Below are 21,685 nucleotides of genomic sequence, written 5' to 3'. Positions count from 1 at the left end.
TCTCTGGAAGTTGGTGACTTGCTTCTGTAGTAGCGCCTAAAGTTTCAGTAAGAAGTGAAAAGTTTGAATGGACATTCAAGTATATTTGAAAAATCTTATCAGGAAATAAATTCAGTTCTCCATATAAATGATGAAATTCCACATACATTTCACGTTATTTATTTACTGGATAATCACGAAATTCTCTCCTAGTCCTACGTCAAATTCTTCAGTTTAGATAAACAAATTCTAAAATCAGAGACAAACGAGAAAACTTTGAAAATGCCGTTATCTAATCACCACGTACAGGGGAGACGCCGCGGCGCTTACTGCCTCTCGCTAGATGTCCACAGAGACGCTCTCTCCTCCCCGCTCTTCAACTTTTCGATAGCGGCAACGCTCCGCTCGCCGCCTGCACTGTGGCCGAAGTGCGAGGCTGGAATGCCACTTAGTGTAATGCCTGGATTCAGTACAATCCCTGATAATCGCCAGCCATTTGTACATGGCACTGGCCATGCGAAACTGGTGCATGAGTGGGAGTGGTAAGTAGCCTACTGATTGCCGTACTGTATTTGAGTTATCAAAGACATGTCGATGCTGCAGAACCTTGACCTGCTAACTACGCAGACTATTTCGGATGTTGCTGTTCCACTATGGACTGACAGTGGTGAAGAAGACTGATTAAGTAACTCACCTCTAGTGGTGAAGAAGACTATGATTAAGTAACTCACCTCTCTTGCCATGTTGCAATACTGTCAACAAAATAAACCTGTACATATAAAAGTGCATTTCTCAACTGAAATCAAAATATACATTTTGTCACATTCATATCACTTTCACTTTGTCTTACTTTTGTCACGCCTTAATTTACTATAGGTATGTATAGGGCCCTCGAACACCTTGGGGCCTTACGGGCATCCATCTTTTGGGCTGGAAAGGGTTACGAGACATATCACTTCTAGGACAGACAATGTCTTTCTACTCACCTGATCTCTAGCGATCCCTCCAGGACAGTGCTTGCAGCAGCAGCAGCAACAACAGCAGCAGCAGCAGCAGCAGCAGCAGCAGCAGTACCAGCAGGAGCAGGAGGAGGAGCGGGTACAGGAACAGGAGCAGGAGCTGGAACAGGAGGAGGAGGAGCAGGAGGAGGAGAAGACTTCTCTTCTAATGAACCATCCGAGTCTTTCCTCTTGGCTTTCTTGGCGGGTTGTGTTACCGGCACAGCGCCTCCGTTCTTTATCTTCTCTTCTAGCCAGTTGAATCTTGGAATCTCTTGAGCGAGGCGCCGTTCCTTCTCTTGCATCTGGGTGTCCAGTATGTGCTGAGACACCTCTTCCATAATGTTGGATGACCCTGGAACAATAGAGCTTTATCAGCAGGTGTATGAGTTTTCTTTTGTTTGGTATTAACGCGAAATTTTCGAAAACAACGTTATCCTCAAAATAATAACAATAATTATTATCTTCGCACTCTTACTTCTCTGTAACACGGAAAGCATAGAATTAGGGATTTTTTAATGCCTTAGAACACGAGGGAGTAGGAATTCTTCCCTTCTTGGTAACCTGTTATGACATGCAGTCAGTAGAGATTGACTTCACCTACAGGGGATATAAAGAGTTCCGATAAATCGAAAGAAACCTGAGTGTATCCATAACAGAATAGTAAGGCTCGTGAGAAAATGGAAGATATTCTAGATCTCGTAAATATATTATTATTATCATCATCATCATCTTGCCTTGTGATGAAGAGGTTAGCGTGCCTGACTCTTATTCCAAGGCCCTGGGTTCGTTTTACGCCCAGTTCAAGGATTTTTATTCAGGTCTGATGAGTAGTCACGGGCTTCACTTGATACGAGATTTTCTCCAGCTCTTGGTTACAGAAAGAAAGCGCACAGTGAGAAGACGACGCTACTGACAGGATCTCTCTCATAAACCCAGACTGTCTGGATCCATCATCAAATTTAAGCCCCCTCCTCCCGCCGGGAGGAGTTTGGTTAGATTTGCTGGTACCGGTGCAATTTAATGCTCCTCACCCAGCTGTTTTGTGAAAGTTATAAATTAGTGGAAAATGTGTAATTAAGGATTGTTTTAATGGTTGGTTGCAGTTATTAATGAAGTTATATATTAATAGGTAATGAAAAGGAAAGAAATGCTGACGTTGGTCACCCATCCAGTGAGTGACCAAGCCCAATGTTACTTAACGGTGGTGTAGTTAGTAAGTTATTAGTGTAAGAGAGTTATTAAGTGAAGTTCGATGAAACTCGTATGATTATTCGTTAAGTGAGTGGCTGACCCAAATTTAGTGTTTCAGATATGTGGTAGTATTGGAATGGTCGCCCATCCAAGTACTGACCACGCCCGAATTTTGCCTTTTTTCGGTGATGGGACTTTATCTGGTCTCTGAGCAGAGGCTAACATTTTAGCAAACTAATGCGCTTACTGTTTAATGAGAGCGTGCTGATATTGATCTTTGAAAAATAACAGCATTATTTATCGGCATTTGCGTTGCACCGAGCCTCGTTCCGAGACCAGTGCTTCATCTTAAAGGTGTTTAGTTTAGGAAGTGAGGACTTGTGTGTACAGGAGGCGCGCGCATAGTTCTTCACCTTGCAAAGAGTGTGCACGTGTTCGACCTGGCATCAATAGCTAGTCTGAATCTCAGTTGTTAACGTGGTGAGGCAGTTATCATTGCAACACCGTATTTTCTTATGTAAAAGTTATTGTACGTACGAGTCGGATCGGCGGGTACGCAATGCACTTGTTCAGCAATTTCCTGGTGAAGTGCCATCTTCATGAGCACAGATTCACGTAATTGTAAATAAATTTGAAACTACGGGCTCTGTGTTCAATAAAAATAAGCGCGCACACAAACAGTTTTAACAAAGGGAAAGCTAGATAAGATTGGTGCGAATCTTCAACGGTCGCCGAATATATCACTCACGAAATTACCATAATAAGTAGGGGCTTCGGTTTCTTCTGCGCACAGAGCTACAAAGCTGCTACACATCAAACCGTACAGGTTTACACGGATGGGCCCATTGTTTAAAACCTGCTGATCCAGCCACAAGAGTGAGATATTGTGAGTGGGATCTTGTATCGTTGAATGATCGATTATTCGACCCACAGCTTGTGTTCTTTTCGGATAAGACCTGGTTTCATCTTAATGGTCATGTGAACAGTTATAACTCTCGCTATTGGTGTGCAGAAAATCCTAAAGGTGTTTATTAAGTCCCTCAATACATCTCATTCGATTCAGTACATTTTTTTTACATGCCATCCATATTAAAATCACACAACCAGATGCGTATCTACGTCATATCGTCGTTCCGGAAGAACAATGTCGTAACTGTCAAAACTGCAATTGAGCAGGAGACGCGAAAAACCGATTTATTTTTCGTGAAGATTCAATTACGCAAAATATTAGTTTTGTAAGAAATTGTAACCAGGAAAAATTGTAACATATACAAGCGCACTACAAGATACAGAAATGTTTTCAAAATAATTACTTTATTTTCGCCCAAAATTACCCCTTTTCTGCAAATGCGTCATTGTTCTTCTGAAACTGTGATCAATATGTAACGAAGTTCGTCAGTAGTATCAGGAAGAAAAAGATCCTACGTCTTGCTACCATTCTGCTAACGAAACAGGATAAAACTATAAACACTGAAAGTAATAAAAAAACAAAACTGTCATGTAATGAGCTTCTCAACCAATGAAGTTTCGACCAGGAATCACACTTACGTCATTGTTCCAACGGATACGAAGGATCACTCGCAAAGTCAAAAGAGAGAACTGAGGCATGCGGCGATATTGCTCTGAAGTACGGTCACAAACAGCTAACATTTCTACAACGACGCAATTTCCCTCTCCGTTTGATCAAATTGTGCAGTTGTGTCACTGTTCTTCCGGAGCGACGATATTATCGCTATGATCGCCCCTTGTAACTTATTCCACTTAATGTGAAGGGTTTCATACGTAGTGCTGCAAGGCACAACAGTCTGTAACAAAGGTGTATGCCTCGTGTCGGTAATTTACTGGCACGTTAAATAACTGCTGTGGGACAAAATTCCGTCACCTCGGCGTCTCCGAAAACCGTACGAGATGTGATTTGTAGCAGTTCTTTGAAGGTGCTCAAATATGTCAGCCTCGTATTGGTAGACTTACTGGCACATTAAGGAACTCCTACGGGACAAAATTCCGGCACCTCGGCGTCTCCGAAAACCGTAGGCGATGTGGATTGTTGCAGTTCTTTGAAGGTGCTCAAATACGACAGCCTCGTGTCGGTAATTTACTGACACGTTAAATAACTCCTGTGGGACAAAATTCCGTCACCTCAGCATCTCCGAAAACCGTAAAAGTAATTAGTGGGACTAAAAATCAATAAACCGGGCGAGTTGGCCGTGCGGTTAGGAGCGCGCGGCTGTGAGCTTGCATCCGGAAGATAGTGGGTTCGAATGCCACTGTCGGCAGCCCTCAAGATGGTTTTCCGTGGTTTCCCATTTTCACACCAGGCAAATGCTGGGGCTGTACCTTAATTAAGGCTATGGCCGCTTCCTTCCAACTCCTAGGCCTTTCCTATCCCATCGTCACCATAAGACCTGTGTCGGTGCGACGTAAAGCCACTAGCAAAAAGAGCAAAAAATAATCAATAACATTAATTAATTATTAAAAATGAACTAGATTACACCGTAACCTTCAAATACCACTGGACAGAGCCAGGATCGAACCGGCCAAACTGGGCTCAGAAGGCTAACGCCCTACCGTCCAAGCTACTCAACCCGGCTAGCTCATTTTTATCGCAGGAGCTACAATAATAGATAGATATATTCACGAACTTCAGGTTCTTATTGCTAAGTCCATCAACGGTGGACTTCAGTGACATTGAAATATTGTTCAGTCGTCATAAAAGAGGTGGTTGGAAGCCTACCGGTACATACGGCATTATTTTACTGAGTCGGAAGAAGCCTGCGTGCTTCAGGCGGCAGCGCGCCGGCCTCTCACCGCTGGGTTCCGCAGTTCAAATCCCGGCCACTCCATGCGAGATTTGTGCTGGGCAAAGCGGAAGTGGGACAGGTTTTTCTCCGGGTACTCCGGTTTTCCCTGTCGTCTTTCATTCCAGCAACATTCTCCAATATCATTTCATCTGTCAATCATTAATTATTGCCCCAGAGGAGTGCGGCAGGCTTCGGCAGCCGGCACAATTCCTATCCTCGCCGCAAGATGCGGGCTTCATTCATTCCATTCCTGATCCGGTCAAATGACTGGAAACAGGCTGTGGATTTTCATTTTCACTGAGCTGAAAGGAAACAAAATGGAAAGGCCTACAAAATCTGATCTCCATAAAAATTAACAATAAGCATTACACTGACTAGAGTATAGCGGCTGAGGTGTGCTACGTCTCTATTGTTGCCAATCTCCCCCGCTAGATGGCACTACTGCTGCAACGACGGGCACGACAGCTAGTAATCTACTAAATTGAAAACACAATTTAATCATTATTACAGTCTAAGAATTCCCTGGACGAAGCGACCGGTCACACGTTCACCGCCTACAAGCCAGTTTGTAAACAGAAGCTTCCAGACCTTATTGTATTTACACATGTATAGGTCGTGTGCGTGCTTTGGCCGCACCCTTTTTATAAGGTGATAAATTCGGGGAAGAATATTTTTCTCGAAATTACCCGTAACATGAAAGTCGAAACAGACGTATCGAGAAATGTGTCAACATTGTGAATTCCTAAGCTCGCAAATAACCGAGGAAAAGATACATAATTTTAAGTCTTTTCCCCGTCTGTATTTGAGTTGGTTACTGTCAGTGAAACACGAGGCGTCTAAGAGCGAGTTGTAATTTTAAGTTTAAATTACATACGGTGCTTTACACACACGAAAAATGCATCAAGAGTGGCGTTTCTGTCGCGATTGAGAAACAACTCCGCTGGACGATTGAAGAAATCTTCGCTGTCGCAAATGTGAGAGAGGACTGTGGTTGCTTGGAACCTCACATCCCACGAACCTGCTACGCTGGCGTAGCAGGGGGAGAGGTGATACTCCCACGTGGCGCGTTTCAGGTGGCGGATAGGGGGGCCCTAACCGGCTTGCCGGCGGACTTGAGGGAAATAAAATACCGTACCTCTCGCGGACCAAACACACATCCTGTGGGTGAGGGAGGCAGACGAAGAATTCACCCACAGTTTCCCCTGCCTGTCGTAAGACGCGACTAAAAGGGGCGACCCAGGGATGATCCAATTAGAACCATGAAACTACTTGTAATTAGTGCCATCACGCAGGGAACACCACGGGTTGCATTTACTTGCGCGTTGTACCACTATGTTAGGTACGCAATAGGTTTTTGATTAGTGGCGACAGTGTGTGAATCAGGAAGTGGGTCCTACAGTACCTGTGATTCGTGCCCCTATATGAGCTACACCATGGGATTAGCGACACCGTGGTTCTACCTTACCTATGCTCAGTTCCCACTATGTGAGGAATTCCACGGGATAGTACGAGTTCCTGTAGTTAGTCCACTTATGTGAGGAACGCCATAGGTTTGCGTTGCCTTTATAGGTTTGCGTTGCCTGCAAATAGCGCCGCAATGTGCGAAATACCATATGTCTGTGTTACATGTGCGCATTACACTACCTGTGAATAGTACCATAACGTGTGGAATACCGCAAGTCTCCGCTACTTTTGATTAGTACCGCAACATTACACAGAGCATGGTTCTACCTTCCTGGCGATAAATACCATTATGAGGGGCCGATGACCTGGATTTTGGACCCGTTTCTACTATAAGCATAATCGATTCAGCACCGTGCTATAGAAGCAGTCCCTTGGTCAGTAATACTATTCTTCTGTGCCAGCTTCTGTGCATGTGAGGCACTGTGGGTCGGATCCACTGATCGTTTTAAATTCATATCCGTCCATCCATTCATTCTTCGTCCTCTTGCTTTGAATTCTGATCAGTGGAGGATTTTGGACTTTTAAGTTGTCATTTCATTTCGTCTCATTTCACACCATTAGGGACCGATGACCTCGATGTTAGGCCCCTTTAAACAACAAACATCAATCAATCAATCAATCAATCAATCAATCAACCTCATATCAGAAGAAATGGTCTCCAGAATCTTTAAAGTATCTTACAATACACTGGTTGGCATTGTGGCTTACATAATTTTAGAGTGATGAGTTAATTGATGGACAGCAAATGTTATCAGTATGTGTATTACATATTTTACAAGATATGAAAGGGTGCATCTTTTAATGTCCAACCTATGTTATAGTTATATCCAACCTGCAAGATAGGAATGTAATCAGAAAAATTCTTCACACAAGGGGATTTGATTAAACGAGAAGAAAGAAACCAACACGGTCGGAGTAACAGAAATTACAACAATCGATGAAAAAGAAGGATTACTGGGCAAGAAGAGGAGCTAAACAAATGCTGATTCGGCGTGGTATTGAGGGAGCCATTCTCACAGAAGAAGAAGAAGAAGAAGAAGAAGAAGAAGAAGAAGGAAAAGTAGAAGTTTCAACTCTAAGCCGCATCCCTTTTCCCCCTACAATTTTAGGTAAAAAGAGTGCGGCTTATACACGGATAAATACGGGACAATCTGCCCCCGCCGCCCCTCCTGAATCGACCGAGGGCTTGTTTGGAAGATGCCAATGAGTGTATTGTTTCAACGTATGAATCAACGTACTATCTTTGACAGTGGTTTTGTTTTTTGTTTTTATTTATAAGTTGCTTTACGTCGCATCGACATAGATAGATCTTGTAGCGACGATGGGACAGGAAAGGGCTAGGAGTGTGAAGGAGCGGCCGTGGCCTTAATTAAGATACAGCCTGGTGTGAAAATGGAAACCACGGAAAACTATCTTCAGGGCAGCCGACAGTGGGGTTCGAACCCACTATCTCCCGAATGGTGGATACTGGCCACACTTAAACGACTGCAGCTATCGAGCTCGGTCTTTGACAGTGTAGAGAATGACATGCCAGAGTACGCCGATAGAACAAAAACTACTACTACTACTACTACTACTACTACTACTACTACTAATAATAATAATAATAATAATAATAATAATGTTTGTTTGTCCAACCATCGTCCCGTTTCGCTACAGGGTAGGGTATGAGGCGAGATGAATCAGTCGAGGCGGGTTTTTATGACCGGATGCCCTTTCTGATTTCAACCTCATCAGAGGAGTTAATCAGATGAAATGAATAACGTGATATAATAGTAGGAAGGGAGAGGGTGAAACCCGGTGTCCGCACATAGCCTACTCCTGTCGAATAGCACCAAGGGATCTACTCAAGGCTTAACGTCCCCATCCGTCGGACGAATCACCATCAACAGCGTCATATGTCTTCCACATGAGCACTGCGAGAGGTTTGGAATTTAATCCAGGCTTTCGGCACGCAATCTAGTGATTATAAATTGTATACCACCAACGGGATTCGAACCGACTAACCACGGTGTCAGACCATTTAGACTTCAACACCTTAACGATCATGGCCCACAGGCGGGCTAATATAATAATTTCACCATCAGAATGTTGGCCGGCAGGTTAGGGGAGGTGGTGGTATACAATTTCGAATTCCTAGATTGCGTGCCAAAAGCCTGGATTAAATTCCAAACCTCTCGCAGTGCTCATATAGAGGGCATATTATTATTATTATTATTATTATTATTATTTTTTTTTTTTTGATTCGTTGTGCCCAGCTGTGGAGCGCGTTTGAACTTATTTTGCACAATGTTTCTTCTTCTTTTCTTCCCAATATCTCTTCATTTTTTCACTGTGCTCCTTTCTGCGTGTTTCTGTCCAGCCTGTATTTTTTCTTGTTGGTTTCTCTGCAAATTTATGTTTGTTTACTAAGCTTCTAAATTTCATTCTATCTTGAATGGTTTCGTCCTCGATACCCATTTCTTGTAGATCTTCATGAATTTCTGCTAACCAATTGTTGCGGATTTTCAGGGTTAGAGCTAGATTTAGAATTTTCTTTGTCAGCCTGTTGTTATCCATTCTGTGTAGGTGTCCGTAGAATTTTAGTCGTCTCTTTCTGATGGTATCTGTGATTTTTTCTGTGAATCGAAAAAATTCGTGTGGTTTCTTTTTCATCCAAATTCCGTTTTCGAACTTTGGTCCTAGGATTTTTCTGAGAATTTTCCTCTCTTGTTTCTCAATGCTTTTCATTATTATTATTATTATTATTATTATTATTATTATTATTATTATTATTATGTGTGGCTATTGCTGGCCTTGTACAGCCCTTGTAAGGCATACTCCCCGACGAGGGTTGGCGGCATCTGCTGTACATGCCGTATTGTGGTGGAGTATAGTGTTGTATATGGTGTACGAGTTGCAGGGATGTTGGAGCCGGGTTAAAAACCCAGTGCCCGAACCAAGGGAATTAGCCCACTTAAGATTAAATTCCGCAACCCGGCCGGGGAATCAAACCCGAAGCTCTCTGAATCGAAAGCCACTACGATGAGCATTCATCCATGGAGCTGGACTAACTAGTGCTATCGTCACGAGGTGGTGCAGCTTTTTCTTTTCTCCCAGTGGAGGTGAGAGGCATGTACTATTTTAATCATATACCAGTATTCCCGTCATTCTTAAATATCTAACATTACTGGGAATCGAAACCAGGCCTCCAAACACGGCAGCTAATAACGCTAATCATTACGCTACGAATGAGGGAAATGTTAATTTAATTCGTTATAACGTCACTATCAATCAACTGGACAACATACAGGCTCCGAAAAACAGTACGGGTAAGGACAGATGAGGGACCGTTCCACCAGGTTTTCGTGACAGCATTGCGCGATGCCATTGCGAACTAACTTATCTGGCTGGTCTTCTGGTCACACGGATGGCTTATTTCCGTGCGTTTATAACATTGTTTCGTGCCGGCCCTGTCGTAGACCCCTTCGACATGTCCTGGAAGGGATGACTAAGCCAGGTCGGAATCTTTCCAGCCGGTCCAAGGACATATTGCAGTTTCCCCTCTATTGTTCTCTTCATCTGGTTTCCCCGTGCGCTTTCTCGAAGGTGCAACGATAATGTTCTGTCTCCAGCTGAGCCCCTAAGATTCTAGTACTCCACCACCGGGATATAAAAAGGAGGCTAGCCGCCAACAGTCAGGCAATGTTGGCGTTTGGTAAGCAGACTGGAGCAGCATTAATGTTGGCTGTCGTCAGTGTCCCACTGGTGTCAGAGTACCTGAGTGGAGTGCGGTGTGTGTGTACTGCCTTGGAGTACAGTGTTTGCGAGCTACCGTGGACTGTAGACGGTCGTGGAGTCAGCGTGTGGAGAAGCTAGCGTGAGTAAGAATTGGAGCAGTGTTAACTGTAGTGCTAGCTGTTGAGCTATTGCCTTTGTGTGACCGCTGTTGAAGTCGTTGGTGATGAGTAGTTCACAGTGTTTGAACGTGAGTGATGGACTTTCTCTGGAGTCGAACAAAGGAACAGTCATCGTATGTTGTGGAGGGTCAGCAGTCCTGTGTTCAAAAATATCTGCGTGCAGCTGTTGAGTGTGAAGGGACTGAGCGCAAGAGCGAAAGTGGAAGGTGGAGCCTGTCGATAAGATTTATCGCCCGCCCACGTAAAGACTGCACAGCTGGAGTCCTGCTGTGAGAGACTTGTAAACAGGCAGCAATATTAGTGGAGTGTGGTCATACATAGTTGATTATAATTGGGTGTGCACTAATCAGGCCATCCTACAATTATATTAGATCGACAAAACAAACAGTGTTTTATTCGTAACAATATTTTGAAGCCTGAGAAGAGTTATGACTGCACAGTTCAATCCTATTCGAATTCCTTTCGAAATTTCGTACATCATGTAACCTCTGTGCCGGCCCCGCGGTGTAGGGGTAGCGTGCCTGCCTCTTAGTCAGAAGTCCAGACTTCGATTCCCGGACAGGTTCGGGATCTGTACCTGGATTTGAGGGCTGGTTCGAGGTCCACCCAGCCTACGTGATGAAAATTGAGGAGTTATTGACGGTGAGATAGCGGGCCCGGTCTATAAAGCCGAAAATAACGGCCGAGAGGATTCGTCGTGCTAATCACATGCGACCAAGTAATCTGCAGGCCTTCGAGCTGAGCAGTGGTCGTTTGGTAGGCCATTGACCTTCGGGGCTCTTAAGCCATGGAATTTGGTTTACGTAACCTCTACCCTGACTGTCCTAAATCTACCACCGTAGCACTGTTATTTCGGGAGTAAGATTCTGTAAGCGATGGCATATATCATGGTTCGGAATTTACAGTCACAAGTTGAAATGAAGCAAGTCCTGCTCCTTGGCTGAATGATCAGCGTCAGGGCCTTCGGTTCAGAGGATCCCAGGTTCGATTCCTGCCGGGGTCCGGGATTTTAATAGCGGATGGCTAATTTATCTGTCCCTGGGACTAGGTGTTTGTGTTCGTCTCAATACTGTTCTCTCTATACATCCACAACATATTACACTACGAACCACACGCAAAAGTGAACACATTCATCCACACAGGATTGACATAAGAAAGGGCATCCGGTCGTAAAAGAGGGCCAAATCCACACAGCTCGCACCCACGACCCCACAAAGGTGTGGGGAAAGCGGTAGAAGAAGAAGTCGATATGAAGAAAACTGAGAAATTCTCACACTTTTGACCTCCGTATGATTTTTTTGCTCTTGTTTTTTGTTTAAAATTTGCTTTACGTCATACCGACACAGATAGGTCTTACGGCGACGATGGGATAGGAAAGGGTTAGGAGTGGGAAGGAAGCGGCCGCGGCCTTAAGTAACAGCCTCAGCATTTGTCTACTGTGAAAATGGGAAACCATCTCCGCGGTTGGCGACAGTGGAGTTCGAACCTACTCTCTCCCGAATACAAGCTCACAACTGCGCGTCCCTAACCGCACGGCCAACTCGCTCGGTCTCCGCATAATTTTATTCCCACTGGTCGTAAGAGAAACATTGTGGTACCGCCATCTCGCGTTCAGAGGGAGCTTTCTAGCAGTATCCCACATGAGGGGACTGAATTGATATTTGGACGGTTATAATCAATCACCCATATTTCAAAAACATTCCAACCTCAATTTTTGAGCCCCTCCTTTGCCATGTTATTTTTTCCGGATTGGGATGACAAGTGAAAGTAAAGGCGTGAAATTACATTTGGACAGCTCCGGAAAAAAAAAATATCCTGCCACTTTAACAAGTAGGGCCTAGCCTAAGTACAATACATAACGTATAGGCCTACGGCAGTCTGAAAGGACACTAATACCATGAGTTCCATATTAATTTATGTCAGAGCTATTCTCTTGTCAGACATAATATTACAGTACGTGGAAAATGTCCTCTCACTATTAACATTACTGACTGGGATCCATGAAGCTTTCACTACAGCTTCCACAAAGGTTCGGCGGTTGTAGCGTGAGCTTCGGCTGGTCTGACGGCTCCGCACTCCGACCAACCAACCGAGCAGAGGAGGGGTGGCCGCTGCTCTGCTATGGCTCTACGCCTCTGTATTCGGGAGACAGAGTGAGCTGGTCCCCACCGTCGGCTGTCCTGAGAATGGTTTTCTGTGGTTTTCCATTCTCCCGCACTAAGGCGAATGCCGGGACAGTTCCTAGTAAAGGCCACTGCCGCCAGCCCGCTCAGCTTCTCCGAACATCTCCTTCACCGTAACAAATCCCCTGGCCTGACAGACGGCGTCACCGTCTAGGAGGCCTGCCTCGCCCCTTCAGGGCAGGAATGAAAATATTTTTGTAGTAATAGTAGTTTCCCAAAATGCCCATATTTTAATTTCAGGGAAAGAAGAACGGCTAACACACCAATACCTTTACCTCCTCTACATGAACTATCAGCTAGTTCCCTAAACACTGGTGTATGGTTCAAGATATTCTGATGTTGAAAATTATAGTAGGATGGGAATTTGTTTTATTAGATGTGACACTCATTTTCTAAGTCACTTGCCATTATACTTCTTGGGTCAAAGAGTGATTCCGCATAATTTCGTCACTCATTTTGTAATTTAGCTTAAGGGGACAGTCTGGAGATAAAAATGGACATTTTGTTCATACTGGCGGAAAAGATTTTATGGCCGAAATTGAAAGGATGGATTTTCTTATTTCTTGTCACGGAGTTATTCCGCTGGATTCAACCAATTCATCACCTTAATAATGTTTGTTTGCCAGTCTTCACACAGCTGATATGGGCGTGGCGTCTGCTTTGCTTCCATTTTCCCACCAATTATAATTTTACATATTATTCCCATTTTCTCTCATAATAACTTGCAAAATGTAACAAAATTTATATGGTATATGTATCAAAGCTATATTAGGAAATCTGTGTATCGAATTTTTGATTGCAGAAGATTTTCAAGCAGTAGGGATCTTTGAATCCCAAATTTTAGAACATAAAATGAATACACGGTGCTTTTTAAAGTATTATCTACCCAATCCCAAGTTTTCATTAACATCTCAATTAAACAGCATAATAATGTAATGAAAATTTCAAAAAATGTTTTTCGAAAAACTCAAAATCGTATATGAAATAAATTTTCGTGATATACCTACTTTTATTTAGGTAACATTCCCACAAAATTTCGTGAAAATCCATGCATTAGGCAAAAATATGTTTATCTCCAGACATATCTGACCTTAAAGACAAATATTTTCATGTTTTGAGCAGAATTTGTAAAAATTCCACAATTTGCGAAAAACAGGTGCCTTAGTAATGGTTAAACAACTGGCTCCTCAATATTTGTTGTCATCATTATGGTCAAGTGTTCCACATGGAAACGTACTGCCCACGAGGGCCCATAACAATACTGAGCAACAGCGACGATAGCACGAATCCAATAAAAGGGCGGGAGAAAAGAACGAGGGAATCGGAGAAGATATAGCTCCAGGTTCCGCAACATGAACTCTTGGTAAATCTGTAGTGTCAGCGAAGGTTCTTAAACACTACTAAAGGTTGGGCCCAACGCGAGACGAGCTGCTATTGGTTAACGAAATTACGTCACAGAAGGAGCAAAGCAGCCAAGCCCATAGCGCGCAGTTCAGTAGGAATCTCATAATACCAGCAAACATTACAGTTTCTAAGAACTAAACGCAGACCAGACATAAAGTTTACTGCTGTTATAAGATTGAAAGAAAGTACAGCATAGTAAGTTTCATTATTTCTGTTACGAATAAGACGTAAATGTAACGTGACGGAACACTGACCAATGCTCGAAATTTATTAACAAATCCAAGTTCCTCTATTTAGTTTGAGGAAGGCTACGTGCTCTCAAATCTGTCAACATAAATATTTAGAGATACGAAATGTTTGTAATATTAAATGTTGACAGCAGAACTTCGAATTGGAACTACCGCATGTTAACACACGATATATGACTCACTTCCGCAGGTATCGAGTTTAAAGCTTAACACATATTATAACAGCAGCAGAAGTAAGTTCATATTCGAAACCTTGCATAGATATTCCTACTTTTTAAAATTAAAGAATAAAAAGAACAGGAAAAACACTTAATTAGAACACAGTCCTACCTGTGAGATCAGATGTCATGAAGTGGTTGCTTTTGAAGATAAAATCCACTGCCGTACCTTCCGCCGATGAGCTGCTATGGATTTTTCAGTCCTTGCCCGAATGTTCATTTGTCGTATGCGTATAAATGTTCTCGTCCTAACATACATTTTTACTATTTCTGGTGGTACAGCGGGGAATTTACTGGTAATTATTCGACACACTTTGCGTATAATATTAGGTACGCGTGACAGTTCAGCACGTCCGTGAGTGTCCGTGAAAATTAACTCGAATTCCTTTAGTTGGTTTAGCCATTCTTCCGATGGAACGAGTAAACCTCCCCGAGATAACACTTCTATCCATCCCACAGGGGCTGTACCAGAAGTTATGGAAAGCATTTCCCCAGTGGGACTTCCCATTGACCTATCATATTTCCTTCCACGATAGGCGATGTAGCCGGCGAGGTACCGAAATCCCTCTGCTGAACAATCAGGTGACGCTGTGGATTGCGGTGAATCATTAACGGCACGATTTTCTATCGCAATGTCCCGAATTTCTGTCTCACCTTCAATCATGCGTAATGCTTCAGACATATCCGGCAGTAAATCTACAAGTTTAGATGTCAGTATCACATCAGTTTCTGAAATCACTGCAGCTTTATTGGATAACGGAATATTTTCTGAGTTCGCGCCCAGAAGTAACAGTCTCAATCTAAATTTCACCTCGGTTGGTAGCGGATGTTCATAGAAATGTCCGAGTCCTCTTATCTGAGAAAATAAATTTTCCAGACAGTCTTGGTTTAATCGAGCAGTCAAAATGTACTTTATGTTGAGATACTGGAGGTCACTAAAAAGGCCAAATACTGAACGGATGGTCGTCATAAAACCTTTCTGAAATGGGAGGAATTGACTCGATTTACCAACTCTCATTCGTTCACAGCATGTGTACAGCTACCTTAGAATTCCTTCTTGGACCTGATGATCATTACCGTACCCAGTTGCGAGCTTTTTCTTATCATTAGGTGTTCTTGCATTGAGGATATCAAATGAGTCATTTAGAAGCTGGAAGAAGGAAGCAATATGTTCCTCACCAGGCATAAGGAAGCGAATAGCTTGCGCCGTATGATTAGAAAAAAGCTGGATGGCGAAGTACACTCGCTGGCGCTTCCTTCCTTTTACATTTATGTGTTGCAATGAGAGTTTCGGACAGATCTTCATCTCACCGTGGTCTAACGCAAGCAACTTTTCAATGGTTTGTTTTGTAACAAGGATGTTTCCTGGAAGAGTCAGCCCGTCATCTATGAAATGATTTCTCATTAGCTTGTACAGGTGTGGAACATCAGCAAAGACCCATACTCTTTTCTGTGGACTTCGGGGATTCGGAAAACATGTGTTAGTATGAGTAACATTGTTCTTTCCACAAACCTCGATTTTTTGCTCCTAGGTCGGACACCATGGCAACAACACTATCCCCTGCATCTTCTACGGAGCATACAACCTTGTGAAGCAAAGCTGCAGTCATTTGCAGGTCATAGTCAAAAAATATGGGTTGTTTCCACGCAGAAAACAGTCCGCGAACCATTACTACCTGTACATTGCTGTGTGGACCAACAATGCGATCTTCCTCTTCGTCATAGCGACTCTATTGTCGACGTTCATTTCATCAAAGCAGATCACACACACGCGCTCCAAAGTAGAAAATCTTTCTGCTTGGGCTTTCATTAGTAGGAGAACATCGTTAAGCATTCCTTTTCGACAGTGGAATGAGCGATTTACCCATCTTTTCAGAGTAGATATCCCGGGGAAAGGAAATCCTTTATTACGTAAATAAATGTAACATTTGCGAGAAACAGCACGCAATGCTACTGCCTTGCATATATCTTCCCTGGTCCACTTAGCCTGCTTCTTATTACTCAATAAAATTTTAATCTGAGTCCTGGAAAGCAGTTTCCCCAAAACGCGATTAATTTCACTCTCAACCTTCCTATCTTTTTGATTCGACTTTTCTCTTAGCTCTTGTTTTGCTTTCTTCAGTTCTTCATTCAGGTATTTATTTTTTATTTGCAATTTAGTGCACATCAGAACTAATTTCCTATTTTGCTCTTCCAGTGCCTTCACTTTCTTTAAAAGGAACTCTTCTTCCTCTGAGGTTGTATCTTCCGTAACCGTGGACTGATCGATTTTTCTTTTCTTCGGAGATACATTCTCAAGAGTCTCTATAGCTCTCTTCTTAGTTTCTCTGGCTAACTGCCTCTCCGATCTGTTCTCCATTTTTTGCTCCGAAGACTGTGGAACTGACGAATTTCTCAGGAATAATTGTGCACTTACTGGGCTACTACTGTAAATGCTACCGGGAAGGTTCTCTGTAGGTACTGCATCTTTTTTCAAAATCTTCCTGGGAGGTAAATGCAGTAATTCAGTAAAATGCCGCGAGCACACAGTAGAAGTAGCTACAATGAAGAAATCCTTCCTTTTACATTTTTGTATCCAAACTTTTTGCAGGTCTGAAGCTTTGGGAAATGGATGATAAACGATATCTGTTCCTTTCGTCTTTCTGCTGTATGACAGACAGCCAGTCACTGCACTTCCAGGCATTTCGAACAGGTATCATGTGCTTTAGCCTAACAAATTTAAGAAATTTTATTCACACTCAAAATTTCGCAAACTGACACGCAAATATATACCGTACACTACTATTTCACACGCAAATATATACACTGCAATGATACTATGAACACACAGAAATTTCACAAGCAAATATATACACTACAATTATACTATGAAAACAGAAGTTTCATTCCAGCTACTATTACACTCTTCACGCAACTGAGGAAAAGAAACTGCACGAAAATACAGTAGGCCACTATATAAACCAATAGCAATATACGGAAAGAAACTAAGAATAGATATTACTTGGAAATCCTTTCTTTATAAGGCAGACAACGATAAACAACGAAATAAGATTCACGCGCGGTTGTATGCTACACAGTCACGGTGCTCCTTTGATGACGTCACGCGCAGGGCGAGAGAAAACTAACATCTACTGCGCAGTCAATCTGGGCCACCCGTGGTGTCAGCATTGCGATAGAAATATTGTGGTTCAACGCTTTGTTTCTTCAGCAATGCATTGCACTAATCTTTGAATATTATTTTCAATTTCATAAATTCTGCTCAAAACAAACAATAATAATCTCTGTGGCCTATATCAATTCTCTATTCTGTCTGCTTTCACAGCGATGTTGGGGAAACGACAGAGTTTCAGCAGCTTAAATTGGTAGAAGATATAAATATAGTTATCTCCCATTTACATGAAAAATACAACGAACCCCTCAGGTCCACAAGTTTCGTACAATTAAAAGAAACATATGTTTCTTTCAGAGAACTGATTGTGCCATACTCGTCATATTGATGCGCTTCCATCTATCGTCACGAGTTCGAACTACGCCCAACTGTGAGTTCTGTCGCCTTTTGCAACGACACCGAGAACATGAGAACGTGTGGATGGCTGAAACTGACACCAGATATAAGAACAACGCAACGACGCCTATCACATTACAACTGTTTCCTTGAAAATACGTTCTTTCAGCGAAATGAATGAAAAAAACTTCACCATCCTTACGTCGTACTACTACTACTACTACTACTACTACTACTACTACTACTACTACTACTACATCCGGCTCGATGGCTAAATGGTTGATGTGCTGGCCGTTGGTCACAGGGGTCCCGGGTTCGAGTCCAGGTAGGGTCGGCAATTTTGACCATAATTGGTTAATTCCGCTGGAACGGATGCTGGGTGTATATGTCGTCTGCATCATAATTTCATTCTCATCACGACGCACGGGTCGCCTACGGGTGTCAAATCATAAGACTTGCATTTGGTGGGCCGAATTTGTCCTCGGACACTCCATGCACTAAAAGCCATATGCCATTTCATTTACTACTACTAAATTGCTTTCATTCCTCCCCTGAAGTGGGAGGCGCGCCGCTTAGACGATGACGCAGTCTCTCAGACCAGGAGATTCGTGATGGGGATGTGTGAAGGAGGTGAGGGGGTTGGCGGCCATGGCTTATTTTAGGAACTGTTCCAGCATTAGATTTAGTGAAGGATAATGGAAAATTACGGAAAACCATTCTCAGGGCAGCCGAACGCGCACACCAGCCCATCTCCCTCTAGGAGATTAAAATGATACTCCTTCCACGTGTAAGCAAGAGATGGAACCATTGTCGCTGACAAGTTTTGATGCTGAATGCCTTGTAGTAGATATTTTCATTTAAAATATAAAGGATTCAGGTGAGGTAGAATTTTTGCATGTTTGGTTCTTTCTGGATAAAATGTGTCTCATTCAGCGAGAGTGAAATTGTAATTTTGTTGCACATGGTAAAATTAACATCATCTACTGACATAAGTGAACCATGTCCTACTGCTTGCTTTGAAGTCGGGGTTGTATTGTGCTCATGTGTTGTTTACAGTCGAAGCCAACGGAAGCACGTGGCCGCCATACTGCTTGTACTAGAATATTACTGATTGGTTGCTGTCTCTATAATTGTGTGAAGTTTGGAGCAAACACGAGAATTCTACATTATGATTCAGTTTACTGAGATGTTAAAATGAGTTGAAATAAAAATGAAGGGATGCATTTAGGAAAGGAAATCATTCATGTACATACAAATGGCAGGAAACAAACTGAAAGTCAAATTAGCTGCGCGAGTTTCGAATCACTTCAAACGAGTTCAAACTTCAGAGCCAGAAGAAGGTTACATATACGCTGTCCCCAAGCTCCAGTCAAGTTTCAAATATTCCACTTTTCGGCCAAATGTATTTTAAAGCTGAAGAACAATGAAGGAGTTGAAGAATCCAATTACAACGAACGGTTTCCACACTCGGCAATGGAGAACTAGGTACAAATGATACTACCATGATTCCACAAAATCAGATTTCATATAGTACAAGATTTATGAGCTGCTTCGGATCTACGTGAAAATTCAAATTCTCCGAAAGGAGAAACGTTAATGTCATCAACGAACAAGATCGGAACATTCTAAAAGGTGACAAAGCAACGGAGTCCACAGAATGCGATGATGATAATGAAGTAGAACATTATCCTGTTGATTTTGATAACTCTCTTCGTCCTGAAGTCATGCCCCTCGCAAGTTAAGACTTAAAAGAAGTTGTACGTACCGTATCAATAATAATTACTACCCATATTATTAGGAAGCACTTGACACATCTACCTGTAGTGACATCTTGTGGAAGTATGCATAACTCTATCCTAATATGCAGTTCTGAATCCTACCGATAGATACCACTTTCCTGTTCGAGGCTGCATCCAAGTGAACTATATTGGAACTTTCACTCAGAGAGAAATGTTACGGTTAGGAGTTGGCACCTCCTCCTCTTAGGTCCCGCCCAATCCGGCTTCAAGAAGGGCCATAGTACTACTACTGCTCTGTTGAAAGTTACAGGTGATATGCGCGCGGTCACCGATAAGAGGCAGCTTACTATCTTATGTCTCTTGGATTTCTCTAAGGCATTTGACTCTGTTACTGTAATCATGAGTTGTTTCTTGCTAAGTTGAAGTCAACTGGCTTCCCGCAGAGTGCTCTGTCGTGGTTTGAATAATCTCTCTCAAATAGATCACAAAGAGTCACGTTTGTTGACGGACGATCCTCTAACTGAGAACCAGTAAACTGTGGCGTACCACAAGGATCAGTCCTCGGTCCTTTATGTTTTTCTATTTATATTAATGACATCTCTGAAGTCTTTAAAAGCAGTACCTTTCACATGTATGCTGATGACTTACAAGCTTACTTCCACTTTAGTCCCACTAACGCACCTTCTTGTATAATGCATGTTAACCATGACATTTCTCGACTGATCGAAGGGAGCGCAAATCATAACCTCCAATTAAATGTGGCTAAGATCCAGCTTATTTGCATAGGTTACACAAAACTCCTGAAAACTGTTGGTCTCAAATCCCTCCCAGCAATAAAAATTCTAGACACAGATATCCATTATAGTGACACCGTTAACAATCTAGGACTAATTTTAGACAGAACTCCATCCTGGTCTGATCATACGTCAAATGTGATCAGAAAAGTTGTCATCCATGCATATTTTGAAACGTAACGTGTCAGGTTCACCGCATTTCATGCAAAAACCACTTGTTCAAAGTCTTATATTCCCAATAATTGACTGTGGATCAGTTGTATACAACGATTTATCTGAAACTTTGAACATGAAACTACAGGGGGTACAAAATGCATGTGTTCGTTATGTGACAAATGCCAGGCGTGATGAACACACAACACCCTATTACGTACAGCTACAATGGTTGAAACTCCATGAACGACGGGAAATCTCAGCAGCCGTTGCTACGCACAAAATTCGCACACTGAAGACCCCATCCTACCTTTATAATGCATATAAACCTATGGAGTCAGTTCATAACACAGATAATAGGTTTACAAAAAGTACCCTTCAAATTCCCCTCCCCCGAACCACTAAATTTAACAAATCCTTTGTTTGCATTGCATCACGTATCTTTAACGTCTTTAAACTTCACCGTTTCGCAAATAACACTAACAGTACCCAACTAATGCTGTCCTTAATATCTATGTTCCTGGAGGAATACACAAGGGGGCTGATATCAAGCATTCTTGTGTCTAACAATCAGAAATATATGTATACTATATATATATCTAGGAAAATTGTTTCTCTGGTTTAGCTTTATTCTTCAGATTCTTCTTGTCTAAAATAATAAATAAGCTTAATGATATACTTTCTTACTTCTTATATAACGTATGTTTTAATTTTATTGGATTTGGTATTTGTATTTTAATATTTAAAGTTTAATTTAACATTTTAATATTATAAAAATATAATTAGTTTGTTCATAAACCTGTATTGTATTATACGAAGACGCTACATAAAGGGGCTTTTCAGCCTTAGTGGCATGTAAATCATCAATAAATTCAAATTAACTTCCTAAGGATGCTCCTACTGATCTCTGCTTCAACCAATCGTATCCCTGTCTGCCATTATAAAAAGGACTACCAGTTGCCTACTAAAGATTATCGTAGATTATCGGTTCAAACTCGCTAAAAAGAAGCTGGAGTGCTGGGGTAACAAGTAAGGTAGGCATCTTCATCCTAAAAAACGTGACTCTAGAAGAATTGAATGGCTTCGGGAAGATAACAGCGTTCCTT

The 21,685-nt window shown here is 42.3% G+C and overlaps 1 protein-coding gene across 1 annotated transcript in view; it reads right to left on the bottom strand.

Moving 5' to 3' along the window:
• Window positions 1-21,685, bottom strand: part of LOC136879357 (mucin-4) — a 235,416-nt gene that overhangs the window by 177,903 nt on the left and 35,828 nt on the right. Inside the window, exon 2 of the mRNA XM_068229088.1 lies at window positions 966-1,332. Within this exon, the coding sequence (XP_068085189.1) occupies window positions 966-1,332 (367 nt within the window). The remainder of the gene's footprint in view (window positions 1-965; window positions 1,333-21,685) is intronic.

Source organism: Anabrus simplex, chromosome 8 (genome assembly GCF_040414725.1).
Source record: "Anabrus simplex isolate iqAnaSimp1 chromosome 8, ASM4041472v1, whole genome shotgun sequence".
NCBI lineage: Eukaryota > Metazoa > Arthropoda > Insecta > Orthoptera > Tettigoniidae > Anabrus > Anabrus simplex.
The sequence above is the reverse complement of the archived record's forward strand: the minus strand, read 5'-3'. Positions and strand labels throughout refer to the sequence as shown.